The following is a 15,010-nucleotide window of genomic DNA, read 5'->3' as shown; positions in this document are numbered from 1 at the left end:
GAGAAGAGCATGTGTTATGTGCAAGCGTCCACATACACGGTGGGCAGGGCTTTAATACTAGATCAGTTACTGCTCTAAGCTGTCCCCAACAAAATCAAATCCAGTGCCTCAGTGATGAGCGATACAATACCGCTACACTCTCGTCAGGCCCGTAGTGAAAAGAAGTCAGCTGTGCAACGTGTCAGTTTTGGGAACAAAAGAAACTTGTGTAACACCACACAATCTGGGCTCTGTTTACAAGGCAACAGGCCTGGCTAAAAATACTCGGGCATCAGAATGTTGCCTGTCAAATTAGGGGAAGACACCAGACAGTCACTCGTGAGGGTGTAAACGTTCAGTAAACACAGCAATGAATTATTGAAGAATTTTGAAAACGTAAATTTTGAAAAGTGCCAGTATGTGTGCACGGCTATTTTAATTGAACACGGCGGCAAGTGGTCAATTAACAACAGTCGTTGCTCGAATTTGCCCCGTATTTTTGTGATTTAATTTCCGCTCGTTTAAGCTAAGGAAATGGACCCTTCCACTTATAAATTTGAATTCATGTGCGCATGCGGATAAATGGAGGCAAAAAGCTTGAGCGTTCCATTGAACATGTACAGGGGCACAAATGTTAACGTCGTATCTCTCAGCTTCTGAATTTTTTTTCATTTTCGTCTTCCCACCCCTCTGAGGGAAAACCACAGTGGAAGGGTCTATTGACTGATAATGATTACGTTTCCTTTTTAGCAGGAAGTAAGTATAGGAAATGGGATGACATTACCGATTGATTTGTAGTCTGCTAACAAAAAGGTTATTTAAGCATTCAGCTCAAACTTGAGACAATTTCTATATTCAGTTGAAGGACCTTGCGACATCCATATCGACCGATAAGTTGACATGCGTGACAATTCCACAAAACTTTCTTGTGTGGTGATGAAACGTTCGAAAGAATAAGAACGAATGTCGCTAGAGGTAGATAATTCGATAGGTTGCATGTAACATTGAAAAAATGTTTTGTAGTTGCAAACAGGGATTATCAATCACTTCCTCTCCACACGAAGCCACTTACCGCAATTAGCGTCCCCAGGCTTTAATAAGGGAATACATATCGGATCTGGAGAATGGACCCGACTAAAGCCTTAGCCACAGGCGAATGGTAATATAAAGTCTTGAAAGTTGAATACGAGCTAAGTACACACCAGTTCCTTTAATAAAAGTTGCACTGGGGGAATGTTTGATGGCTAGACGTGAAACTAAAAACATCCTAAGCATCCTTGTCGCCAAGTCTACACAGGGGCTGGCCTGGAAACGGAAGTTCATTGTTGAAGGTTACTTTAATCGGCCACCAGTATATGTGAATCTTTTTAGTTAAATAGGTTAAGGACGAGTACCAGATCATACAGTGAAAGGCGCCCTCATCCGGCGACAACAAATATTGACTTCTGCGAGTGGTATAGTAAAACTCTCCTCCCTCGGTGGTCTTTGAAGCAAAAATTTATATTTTCCCTCGGCAAAAAATAGAATGCTCCATGGACAATCTCGGGAGGCTGGTTTTACTGTACCACGAGATGAAGCGGTCAATATTTGATTTATAACACCTCCCACAGATTCTGCAAAATTTATGCTAAAAATTAATACTGAAACACCAAACTGGAATCTACAATCATCAAATTTTATTCCAGAATTCCAAGCAGAACAGCAACGTTTGAATACATTCATTAACCAAGGTTGACAACGCGTTACAACACAACACAACACAACACAACGCGATACAGCATGACAGGACACGACACAACACAACACAACACAACACAACAAACAAAATTCCAAACAAGATAGGTTGACAAACGGGACTTGCATGGACATAAATTTAGAAATGAGGAGGTTCCAACGTATTGGTTTGCTGTGGTTGTGACTGTTATTTTATATGCAAATTAATTACACAGATGTAACAACTACATGCTGTCTTGGACTCTGATAGGGGTGTAAAATTGCATTATGCTCCAAGTAGTATCAGTCATATTAGATATGTTTCGGGTTTGAGCATGTCTGCTGAGCTTTTCTCAGCAGACAGAAAAACAATCAGAAACACCATTTGATTTGCGCAGTTTACTTCCTGAAAAAGGAAACCAGATCCCAAAGTGTGTCAACCTTCACAAAGTGTCAAGCATTAGTCCATGCCCTTAGAAGGACGGAGGTAGGGTTAGAAAGGTTTCACCAAGATAAGCTGTTACAAACTTCTAAGCGGGAAATGTGTCAGGGAACTGTGTTAGTACCGAAACTAAGTCAAAATATCAGAAACACTCATATTATGGGAAGGAAAAAAACAGCAACTGGAGAAGCGCTGTTTCGCCTTTCAGATAAATAGTCTTTCACGTTAAAGATGAGTATTATATAAACGTTTCATAAAGACACAAAGCTGATGTCAATAATCGAACAAAATTTATGTGCAAAACCAACAGAGAAAACTGCACCGCACGGTTTAATTGTTACATCACCCATGATACTATGACTATAATTTAATTATCATCTGATATTATAATCATATGAAGTCAATTTTCGTGTATAGCAATTTCTTTTTTCGCTTTCTGCTAAGTTTTCTCCCAGTCAGAACACAGGCACTTCAAGAGAGACAGCGCTTTTAATAGTGCATCTTTAATGTCACGTAACTTGTCCCCTTATTATGTCATCACTAAGTTATGTCAATATTTGTCTTATATTACTTCCCTTTCAAGATATCAGCAAGGTTTGAACCCACTCGGGCGTACAATTCAGGAGATATTGTGCTTTGAAGTGTGCATGTTTAATTTCACGTGACCTAATACCTGATGACATCACCATCAAATCAGCTCAGTTTTCGTCTACAACATTTCCCTTTCTAGGTATATGCAAGGTTTCAATCCAATCTGAGATGTACTTAAGAAGATAAAGGGTTAGGAAGAGTGCTCTTGTAATGGCATATGTGACTTGTCACCTGATGAGGTCATCATCACAACAGTTTAATTTCCGTCTACATCACTTAATTCCCTTTCTAGATATCAGCAAAATTCCAACCCAGTCGCACATGTATTTCAGAAGATACGGGGCTTTGAAGAGTGCCCCTTTAATGCCACGTGACTTGTCACCTTATTACATCATCATGATCATTACATCATCATCATGACGTCAATTTTCGTCTATACTTTACTTGATACCTATCCGCCAAGTTTCAATCCAATTGGACTTTATGCCACGTCACGTGACACTTGATGTCATTATGACGATTTGTTTCTGGATCCTCTCTAGCTGGTGGGCTAAGAGTGTGGACCTTGAAAACGTGAACAATTTTATCAATGTATATTTTATTCATCAAATTCCAGAAAGAAATCTGCCAACCGATACAGATATTCCATTTTGTCCTCTCAATTTCACCTTGAAATCCAGAAATACTAGACAGTGCTGTGGATAACAAACTGTTTATTAAATGTATTGTTAGGGGGCAATTACCACTTGGTTTAAGTTTCAGAAAATGTGACGTGTTGGTTTTTGTGGGTGTGTATGCCATGGTGGATAGACCAATGAGAACAGGTTGTCCAGCATATCAGCATTATTTATGGGGCTAACAAGTAACGTTACTGTTTAAAAGACTTCTGTGAGCCTACCTGCAACTCAAGTCATGTCTAATTTGGAGTATACAGCAGATTTCATCATAGGTATACCCTCCCTCAAAATAATGTTGAATCAGTTCGTCTCTTATGAAAAATAATGTTAAGGAATCAAACATTGTAAATAATTTATTATTTACATTCAGTTCTGGGGATATAGTGCGGGGACAGACAGATGTTACATAGGCTATAGACCTAACATCAGGCCGTTAACGAGTAAAGTTACGTCAAGAGTAACTAAGTTATCAAGAAAACAATCTACCCTACCAAAAAAATAATTTGTTTATTTATTTATGTAACAAAAATGGTATTATTTCATATACCCGTCACTTTACCGATGTCTTTAAAAATGAAAGGGTATTATTTCTTCTTTCAAGTGCCACGGAGTTTAGGGCAGCTGCAAAAACGAATACATCTTCTAGTTCCACTGCTAAAATGAGAGTCAGGCATGGTGGATCGATCGAACAAGTACATGTACATATGAAACGATGAAGGGTCAAAGTTAAAAGTACCACTGCGCAATCGTGACTCCCCCCCAAAGAAAAGGCGACGGGCGACGCACGACGGGCGACGGCAGATATGGAATTCCATACTTACAGATCTAGTAAAGGATTCTCAAGAATCACACAGACATCAGAAAATGAAGCCAGTACGTTGGGTTCAATGGGCATTTAGTACAGTCAGTGGCCTGGGTTTCAGTGCTAACAACGAGGATGATGTGAGTGAAACAGAACCCGTGAATGGCAAAACAAAAACGAACCACCCACTCACCCACCTACCTACCCACCCAGACATTGTAAAAGTTTTACAGATAAAAGATTTTTGAAAGATAATATTGAAATTCAAGGCTGCCACCTCTGTTTTCTGGTTAAATAATCATCACACCATTTTGCACAAATATTTTGTAAGTTATATTGATAATCTATAAGTGGTTCATGTATGTATCTGCACAATCTGTCAAAGTTTAAGGTGTTTTAATGTTACTTGTTCAAGGTTCTTGTGATAGTCTTTGTGCCTACTTATTTACATTCATCACAATTTGAGTTGAGGGTCTGAGAACCATGGGCTGTATAGCCGTTTTACGTTTTTCTAACTTGATAACCCTTTCTTGGTTTTTAATTAATTGTTCACAGCATAGGTAACAATTAATTGTGCACCACATAAGGTAATCATTCTCATGATTATTTTGTGATTATTCACGTCATATTGGTTGGTCAGAAATATGTATTTGTTTGTACTCTGTTTGATTTGTGTGATAGGAGCACCGCCTATTACCTCGGTACGCGTAGCCTACATAACAAAAATTAGTAAGCCAACCAAAGAGAGTTACCCTTTCGTCAAGACATTTTGAATTAGCTGGGGCTTCTTTATGCCAAATATTGTGAGCACAATTGAATTGTACCCCTTATAAATACATTTTATGGTTTTCGTAATGTTCAATAATGTTTCCACTTTTCATTTTTATTTTTACAATTTTTCCTGAAATAAAATTACACTTTTGAAGTTTACCACGGTTTTGTTTTTCTGTCTTCAAATGTACAAGTTACGTATTGCATATGGAATAGAAAAGCGAAGCTTCATACACTGATATTAATAAGTCTATCCCCTATTTCAATTTAAAACTCAAACTTGATCATGACAAATAAAAATCTATTTGTCAGTGCTAGGAGAAAGAGCTTAGCAGAGTGGTCTCTGTACTCCACAAATCCCAAGTACCTCTTTCTCTTTCCACAGCTTTTCGGTGAGACAGTGGCGCACAGTTTCAGCTTGTCAGTGTCTGTCGCTCGCTCACAAGTGGGCAGTGGTTCAACCAAAGTAGATTTCTTATCTTGTCCCTGACCCTTCTTTCCCCGGCAAGGGGGACCAGCTTTCTTGAAACATTGTCTCCTCTATCGATGCAGATATTGTGGCGACTATTCAAGCCAGTGTAAGTGTACGAACATGCTCTGGGGTACTTTCAGATTTCTTTCGCAGTGCTCTCCATCGTCCCTTGAGCTGTCCATATGCCCCCTTGGTTACCATGCACACCCTGCTTAGTCTGCAATTGAAGTACCGCTTACGGGTGTGACTGTGGTAAGGGTAAAGGGCTCCATCTGCCAGGGCCGGAGGGGGAAAGCGGAATCTCCCTGAATTGGTGGAGGCAGAGCAACTCCATCAACATTTTTTGCCGTCTGTGGAATTACTTCTGATTGTGTTATGCGTTCGCACAAATCTGTAGATTGGATAATGATTGAGTAGGGGAGTTCCCCGGAAATCCAGAGCTGGCCCATATAAGTCTGTGTTTGGCGTCAATCATACCCAATAGTACAACTGAATAAAAGTTCTTGAAGTTATGGCACTCTTTGCAAGCTTCCAAACCTCAAGCGGGACACTCTAAGCGGATATAACAGCCATCGATTGCTGAGCAATACACAGGGAACTGCCACAGTTTCTCCATGTCAAGCATTTTTTCCTTGAGGTGTCCTTTGTCACTGGGGAAATGCCGTGTGACAGACTCGTCCCAAAAGTTGTTAATAGCTTCAGACAAGTCTTGGACAATGGTCGCAAAAAGTAGAGACACCAATAACAGCCATCGCAGCGATTGTGAAGAGATAGTCACCCCTTTCTAGACGAAATAGGCAGATTGCCAATCGAAATTAGCATTCAATCCAACTTCCCACCGCTACTTACAGGTGAGGCCTGTGCATCAAAACAACCTGCAAGAACAGTGATGCTAATATATAATCGTATGATGCAATACAGTGGCACACTTGTAAGTGACGCTAGTCAGCGTCAAGAAAATTTGCAAGCAGAAGGCTCAAACAAGCCTCACTTATAAGTCTCCCTACTGTATTGCATCATACGATAATATATTAGCATCACAGTTAGAGCATGGCTATTTTACTGCACAGGCCTCACTTGTAAGTAGCGGTGGGTAGTCGGATCGGGTGAAATTAGGGAGAAATTGGATCTCAGTTACCGTTTCATTCCAGATAAGAGATATGATGAACACAGGAGTTGCTTCTGAGATTCGAAATATTTTCTTGAATCTCCTGTCCGAGAACGTGTCCCAGATAAAGTCAAACAATCTCGTGGTATTTCTACTCAGACGTCTGCAAGCTCAAAGAGTTGTCACGTTCCAACGAGGCTTGACGGCAAAATGACAACGAGGCACGTTATTTTTGCCTTCCCCAGTAGTGAAGAATTGGATTTATAAGTAGTGCTTGTTGCAGCGAAGAATATGAACGCGCTCTTGGTTTTCTTGGTCCACCATTTTGGGTTTATTTAAATTCAAGAACTCGTTTGTAATGAAGTTCGACGTTTGCAACCACTGCCGTGCTTACGCACGATGTTTGAAACTGGCCTAATCGATTTTAGGAACTAGAAATAAAATGAATGTTAAGCGTGTGATGGCGATCACCTTGTCAAGACAACTTTAAACAATTAATCTCATTTTATCAGTCAGTCTGTCCCTAAAAATACTTGTAACAGCTACGTAGGATTGAAGGTGAACTACGAAGGCCCACTTCCCCGAGTATTCATTTTTAAAGCGTAAAGTATCGTAACGCGATAGAGGGCGCTAGCGCGGCGATTCATGCAGCATTCGCAACATTAGGCAAGGACGTAATGGGGTGCATTCCACCAAATCGTTGTATTTCTGCGCGCGAGCTCATTAATACTTTGTGATCCCAGGGGATTTTTACAATAAGACAGGCCATAATCAGGAAGCATCACAGAAATCTTTTTATCAACTGATAAAAGGACTGATAATTTCCAGTTCCGGCGGCTACTTTCAGAAATGAGCGCTTAGTTTTACTGCTTTTTTAGGGGTTTCTTCGTTCAAAGGCGAAAAAAAAAACAATTTGGCTAACCCCCATGAAATGGAAACGAAGAGTTATCTCCTTTCCATATAAAAGGCCTGAATTTCCAGTGAAAAAAAACGGTGGCCAACCTCTTCACGAGAGTCAACAGGCGGCGCTATTTTGGTCCGATTTTGCATTGTTTTCTACCGGCGCGTATTTGGTGTAGTGCAACCATAGCGACTGCGCCCCACCATTCGTGCGCTGATTGGACACAATATGTCCTAAAAAGTACTTGAAATATTTCTCATGAAAATTCTTCAGCACACTCGAGTTCCATCGGCGTTTGGTTCTTTTAGGACTCTCTATGACTCTCTCTGGTGGCCTCTCTCGCCACCTTAACCACGATTTCGTCATCTTCGAAAGACATGAAAGAACGAGTGCAGTCGTAATCACTTTATTCTGATTCCGGAGGGGATTTGTGATCTGATGACATGTCCAATCGTTCAACAGCTTCACCAGCTTCCATGACTGCAAAGTTTGCGATACAGAGGAAACAACCTGCACATGCCTTGACAAGAAATCAGAAAGCACAGCTTAAATGAGGGCGCTCTTGGTATTAGTTACATACCTGGAACATTCATGTGGTAAGAAGAAGTTTTTTTCGGTGACAGCTTAAATGTGTATCAAAGGGGAACCTAGCGGAAATGATGCCATAAATCTGTCACTTCATGTTAGTGTTCTTACCCTGGCATTCATAAACATCCGTATTACTTGTTTATCAACAATTTAAATAGCAATTGATCATGAGTGATGCACAATGCTCTCTGTTGTCTCAACAGACTGCATGCACACATAATTTCCTTTCATTTTTGTATGAAAACATTGATTTCCTCGAGAAGTGGTTTTGGATAATCTTATCAGGCGTTGATTTCGTTCCGTTCGTATTTGAAGTGGCCGAGTGTCGTAATGGCAAGACTGGAGCACTGTTGGTAAATAAAGAGCCTCCGGGTCCTGCTCCAATAATTCCCTTTTTCATTTCTCTCCATAAACAAAAACACAACAATCAGAAACCCTACCATTTTTAAAATTATAAGCTTGCCATATCTTACTGTAAACATTCTTCAAAGCGAGTGCTAATGTTCGCCCCACAATGGTTTAAACTGGTAGTCTAATTATGTGCAAAGTAATTACTCGATATGATTTTTCTCATGGATTCCTTTTCACATACACTACTCAAAAAAGTTAAGGACCACTTTTATTTTGTGTATCTTTTTTTAATCTGAGATATTTTACTGCTGAAAGTGTGAATTAGATGTTCAAATTAATGAGTGACTTATACAAAGATTAATTGCGATAATCCAAAAGGCTAAGCAATCATGCCATATTTTCTTCCATTATTGTACAATGTTATGGAAGCTGGAGTTGTTTTTCTTCTTTGATTGCCAGTGAAAAAGTGTTACATTTGGACATCTATCTGTAAGTCTTTAACAGACAGCCATGAGTGACAGTCACGCGAAAACAATGAAATTAAATGTAAATTACAAGTTTTGACCCTCTTTTCACATCTGAGTTCACATGTAGCAGGTCTGCAGCGTTACGTTGTTGGGGAGGGGTTCTTTCACTCATTGAACTTTTGACACTAAGCGAACAAAACTTCTTTATCAATTTGACACTTTTATATAAGAATTTTAAAACCCAAACGTGTATAGAATATTGATCTACATTACACGTTATCAATTTCAAAACCAGAGTGTGGGAACTCGATACGAAATATTTACCTTAAGTGTAAGGTGAAATTTGTATTTAATTGCAGACCGCAGTGTCAACAGTGTACATATCACAGATCAAAAAGTCAAAAGGTTCTTAAGCACGACTATTGCAGTATATTAACGGACGGGGCTTGGGCAAACGATGGAGATGATTCGAAAAATAACAAAGGTTGCTATCAGCGGCGGACACTGCATTTTCATCCCCGGGGGCAGCTAGAATTCAGCTAGAACACAATTTATAAATTATCGTCTTTGTATTGAAATATAAATGCAAAGAAAAAAGGGAAAAGAGAAAAGGAAGCAAAGAAACATATTGTAGGCGTCAAAGACGAAGTAAAATGCATGACTGCGTAGAAAGCATCCAGCCTAAACCTGCCTCGCAGCCTTATTGGTCTGATGAACAAAATTTATCTAAATTACTAACTTAAGGGTTTCGACAAGAACAAATCAACCAACACACAAAGCCCATAAAACTAACTGTTAGCTGCCTTCATTTTCATCTCAGTACGTTTCAGTGAGTAGTAATACCCCTTCCAATCTTGCCAAACTACGCCCTTGGCGTAGACATCCGTCTGTCCACCGAGGTACAGGCCATTCAGATTGGAGGAGTGGCAGTCTGCGTACCACCAAGCGCCAGAGTAAATTATAGCACAGTTAGAATCGATCGAGTCGTCGCTGTCTCTGGTGGTGAAAGGATGGTTACTGTGACGAGACAATGAATCACCTGCCAAAATATGTAGAAGATAGTGATTTGCATGACATTGAAGACCTTTATTTTTTAACGTCAAAATTGTTTCAATAACTGTTTAGTGAGCATTTCCACACCCATCAAATTATCTTCTAATGAATCTAACGTCAAGGTGTTAACGTTCGCGTCTGAAACCATTCTAATTGGAGTATAGGGCTGCTGCAATTTTATCGTACCGTTATTCTGTAGTGTCCACCCATTACCTGTGAAACAAATTCTGTAGAATATCACAGCAGTAGCTTACCGTGTACAATATCGGTAAAATAGAACAGATATTACGATATTACCATACTCTGATTCCCTAGCCGAAACCCATTTCCCGTGCACAACAGTTCGTAAAACAAAACATCACTTACCAGCCGTTCCCGAAAAGCCTTGCACAGTCAACCGGTAGTTGTCACTCCCATCAGCAACACTAAACATGTCATACTCCGCATACGCAGTGTTGCTTGCGAAGTCCTCAAGATCGACACGCAGTCGGTACGCGCCCTGAGCGGTGAGTCGGTGCAGGTTGTCATTGCCGAGCCAGAACTCGCCGTTCAGATCGCCGAACCCCTGGCGGTAGTTCACCCAGTCACGGTAAAAGTCAACGGAGCCGTCTTGACGCCGCTGAAACACCTGTAACCAAAACAAGAAAACAATATCAGCGATTTTGTCGGTCCAGTGATTTGCCGTGAATAGAAAGGGCAGCCGGGAGTGGTAAACATTCCAAGTTATTTACTGTTGCTACTACACTACTCTGAAGCTTCTGAAAGGTAGATGAGGACGATCTCAGGATCGAAGCTATGGCCGACTTGTTAATGACGCCAATTATGGCTGGTGCAATCTTTATCCACTCTGTCACTCTTCACCCCCCTGATTGTGTTTAGCTAGACTAAAATGGAAGAATCTCTGGAACATACTGGTTGACAACAATCTTTTCATCCCGTGCAACTTTGTTCAAGAAAAGGTCCTCTAGGTCACGGTTGCACCACTGAAGACAGAAACTGACCACATACTGGTGCCAAAGAAATGGAAAAATAGTATAAAAGTCACGTCATCCTTCACAAATCCCGACAGAAATCACAGGCTCCTCTCTAAGAAGCTTAAGCTTATATAGCCTTTGAGGTACCGCAGCGCATCAGCAAAGTAAAGCCCAACAGTCAGGTGAGAGCCACTTCAGCCATATTAAAAAACTGTTATGCAACGTTAATTGATTCCTTTTTTGCTCAGGCAGCACACGAGGCAAACCAGTCGGTCCTTCCTGGACTCCCGTGAAGAAGGCGCAGAGTCCCGTGGGATGACGCAGATATACAGGATTTGAGTGTCAAATTCAAACCAATGTGCAGTCAGATCAGTTTGAAGATTTCTAAACTCTATGTTGTTCATTTTTGTCCAGTAAATCTTATCTGTGGAGTATTATTTTCATTCTAAATTTGTTTGAACAGGAGCTTTACACTAATTTTATAGTATGCAGCGCCCAAACCGAGCAACTGTTTATTTGACCATTCTGTAAACTTCGGAAAAAACACAACTGACTAATGTTAAATAGACCTTCCCCAGAGCGTGGACACAGTTAGGTCGCTTTGTACACAACAGGTGTTTAAATATTTGGAACATAATATTACTATTTGCTGGTTTCAAATTTTGCTTGAAAATTTTCTCAAGTTTTGGTTTACCACCTTTGCTAACCTTGTTCAAATAACTTTGTTTTGAATAAATATTGGGGAAACTCCTCTAACCAATTTGTGTGATTTTTTTTTAGTTTTTGGTGCTACTGACTATTTGCACAAGTTAAAAATACTGGGCGAATAATGGCCTATTCTCCATTTAATCAAAGTTAATGATGAGCCCCGTGTAGCTGCTCATAACTTACCGTCCACCCACCTCCATCTGTCTCCATATCACAGTACACACTGAACGGCCCTTCAGCATCGACTGGTTGAATTGTGTACACACCACTGGTAGTCACACCGTTAGCGAATGCTTCAGAACAGTCCTTGGGAGTCCGAGGAGGGGTAACTGAAAATCACAAAAAGCTAACCATTGCAATGTTTTATTAACATCATTAATTAATGAACTGAAATATTTCCTGAAAGCTCACATCTGTGGGGTTTTACCAAGGAACTGCACCACTGACGTTCAATTTTCACATGACTTCTGAAAAAAAATTAGTCAACATTTAGTTGGCTCACTCTTGCGAAAAATATTTGCTGGCAATACGATTCCGTAAAATTTACTTCAAATGAATTTTAAAAACATGAAGACTCAAGATGGTTTAATAAGTTTATACATTAGTAATTGAACCACAAGATCACCTGTTGCATTTTTCAGGAACTCAGTAAGCTCACTGACGGATTCCTTTATCTGGTCTAGCTGTAGTTTGACGTCAATCAACCCTGCAGACACGCCATCTACTTTGCCAGCGATGTTTGTTTCTAGCTCAGCCAGCTGGCCAGTCGTATTCTGTATTACATCAGAAACAATTTCTTGGATCGTGGAGCAGTTACAGTTGGTCCCGGAGTACGTTTCATCTCCCAGTGGGTTAATGATAATTTGCTGCTGGTAGACGGGTCGAGCCCCAATCCTATCGATGGGTTGAGCCCTCACCGTGTTGGTGGTGAAAACCCAGAATATCATGAATGCAACGACAAGAGTCTGCTGAAACGACGTCATGACTTCACAATATCTCATTGGCGAATGGTTGTGAGCCTATAGATGTCTACAGATTACTATTGAAGACGTCTATACCTGCCCCATAACTATCGTAAGCAGTAAGTTGCGTTTCACTCTGAATAGATTCACGTGAGTGACGTAACCTATGTCTACAAATCACAATCTGGTGACCCTAATGATACAATGGGTGCCAATCTGTCACCTCGAAGAAATCATCAATAAACAACAGGGAAGTTGCATCCGACTCCAGCACCCGTAAACGTTCAGGAAACCTGTAAAGGCGAACACCAGTTATATCTGACTTCCATCATACTGAGAATAAAAGCTATGTAAATACCGGCTGCATTAAAAATCAACATTCTTGTAACCTTGGTATGGTTGCCACCTCCTCATTGTATGACTTGGTTTATGGGCAGAGTATACTCACTTTATGGAATCATCGTTTAATAATTTTAATAAATGACATTGAAATTAAAAGAAAAAGTTTCCGTACGAAACATAAAATACATTTAGATATTTCTTTGCTGATATTTCCTTCTTCATATGTCTTGAAATGGGCCCCTTGTAGTCAACATAGCTGTGCGGAGAGTTGAAGCAAATTATCGTGATTTGTCGTTTAATGAACAGTTTTATTTCTATTAAGACAAGGACCTTTCCTCACGCTCTTTGTAGACTTTTTTTCCTGGGATGTCACGATCGCGCTAGACCTAAGATGTGTTGTGATGGTAATCTACCAATTCAAGATAAACTAGTCAAGCATGCAGTGTTCGTACAACCGGTTGCACGTGGCTGAAGCTGTCCGTAGGAATATTATGAGATCACCGTGGGCAAAGGCGGTCCACATGTGGTGGTATTCTTTACATTTAGTTATGAAAAAGGTCTGTAATGGGACGTCTAATCGTTTTAGCGGATTAACTTACCGAGGTTTCAAAACAGAACATTGGAGGGCATTATTTTTGTCCGTCTTCAGTAATACAGAAAGTTACATTGTCGAGCTTGTGAATTGATTTCGTCACCGTTTACTGCAAATAGCATTCGTAATTAAGGACACATTGGCGTGGGGTCCACTGAATCCATAATATACTGTATACCAAGCTTTTTCAACGGGGTTTTGTCCCTTCGTAAGGTGTGCAAGTATTCTCTCAATAACATGCGGCTGGCATTGCCATTCTAGAGGTTTACTTTGGTCTTTGTTCATATAGGTGGAATTAAAGAAAACGATAATGGGTCGTGATCATTCCTATTTCTCAACAAAGTAGGCTGCACTCATTATGAACCATTTCTTAAAACCTATTCTGGCAGTGATCAGTAAACGATTACTTAAATAGAAGATCTATTAAAACATAATGATGATGTTGGAAGAGTGTTGTGGGAATGCACAAAGTTTCCACATGCACCCGGCACATAAACCGTACAACACTGCTAAGGCCGCGTGCAAATGAGGACACAATAATCACTTATATTACGGGAAATCCTGCATCTCTATTGCAACATAACGATCAGAAGATATTGCTAGATGGGACATTGAAGAGCACTGTGTCCTTTTCTGACCCTTAATTCTTGTCACCGTAGACATCTTGTATAGTTTTGCATTTCTGGCGACTGTGGGTCACTTTCCTCCCTAAGTGGAGCCCCCTACTCCCAACAAAAGCTATGTGTCTTTACCACTGTATTGTGGTCTTTATTCACATGGGACTTGACGGCTACTGTTCTTTTCCTCTAGCCGATTAATCAGTAGTTGTACATGTGAGTAAAATTTGTTCGATCAGCTTCAGAAAGAGAATCGGAGTCAGAAATAAAAGTCTGTAGGCTTTTTACCTTAACCAAATGTATTAATGGGCTCTTCATTAGTTGAAAGTCGTTTTTGAGCGTGACTTATTTTCTCGCCAGAGCTTTAGAGCAATGATAAATAAGTCAACTTAAATAATTACATCAAACAAAGGCCTAACTGTTATGTGAAATATAATTGAAGACTATATGCTCCAACGCACTGTATATCTAGTGACACACGCATGCGAGTTCAAGGTTTTCTTCTCAAGCTGAACAAGGGTTTTACCGCAGCCACAGGTTTTTCTCTTCAAGCAAAACCTAATTAGAATGTGCAACATTAACGTTAAATTTATTAATGCTGACTGCAAATTTGCATTAGTGTGCCATCATTGTTGCAATACTAATTAATTGCAAGAGTTTGTATTTCTTCAATACTAAACTATAAACTAAAGCAAACCCAATATGAAAACCGTGAAATGCTCAAGAGCTAATGATTTTTCATGAATTTCTTGCCAAACTTTCTCCAGTTCACCACAAACAGACACATGACCACGCTTCCGCATCTGCCTGTAAGTGATCTTCTGCAGTCTCCTAGTTTTGGCGACCCCAGCAAAGACTCAATGCGTATAGACGCAGTGGTAGTTCACGTTCGGCGTGGTA

General features: G+C 40.2%; 1 protein-coding gene and 1 pseudogene across 1 annotated transcript; both read right to left on the bottom strand.

Moving 5' to 3' along the window:
* Nucleotides 1-5,388: 5,388 nt before the first annotated feature.
* Nucleotides 5,389-6,199, bottom strand: LOC147797719 (uncharacterized; annotated as a pseudogene).
* A 1,803-nt stretch (nucleotides 6,200-8,002) lies between these two features.
* LOC147797718 (microfibril-associated glycoprotein 4-like) lies at nucleotides 8,003-12,942 on the bottom strand. The gene is made up of 4 exons (XM_087141922.1): nucleotides 12,223-12,942; nucleotides 11,781-11,926; nucleotides 10,282-10,543; nucleotides 8,003-9,901 (listed from the first exon to the last, which is right to left on the bottom strand). The coding sequence occupies exons 1-4, from the start codon at nucleotides 12,596-12,598 to the stop codon at nucleotides 9,651-9,653; spliced, it is 1,035 nt and encodes a 344-aa protein (XP_086998048.1). The 5' UTR covers nucleotides 12,599-12,942; the 3' UTR covers nucleotides 8,003-9,650.
* Between the last annotated feature and the right edge of the window lie 2,068 nt (nucleotides 12,943-15,010).

Source organism: Acanthaster planci, linkage group LG10 (genome assembly GCF_054643075.1).
Source record: "Acanthaster planci isolate LZ-2023a linkage group LG10, COTS_SCS, whole genome shotgun sequence".
Classification (NCBI taxonomy): Eukaryota; Metazoa; Echinodermata; class Asteroidea; order Valvatida; family Acanthasteridae; genus Acanthaster; species Acanthaster planci.
This window is presented reverse-complemented; position numbering and strand designations above follow the sequence as displayed.

Excerpts from the sequence above, each read along its gene's own strand:
- LOC147797718 (XM_087141922.1), bottom strand. The coding sequence starts at position 12,598 with ATGAGATATTGTGAAGTCATGACGTCGTTTCAGCAGACTCTTGTCGTT. Across the intron at positions 10,544-11,780 it reads CAGATGGAGGTGGGTGGACG|GTGTTTCAGCGGCGTCAAGA; the intron begins GTAAGTTATGAG and ends TTTTGGTTACAG. Across the intron at positions 9,902-10,281 it reads AGGCTTTTCGGGAACGGCTG|GTGATTCATTGTCTCGTCAC; the intron begins GTAAGTGATGTT and ends ATATTTTGGCAG.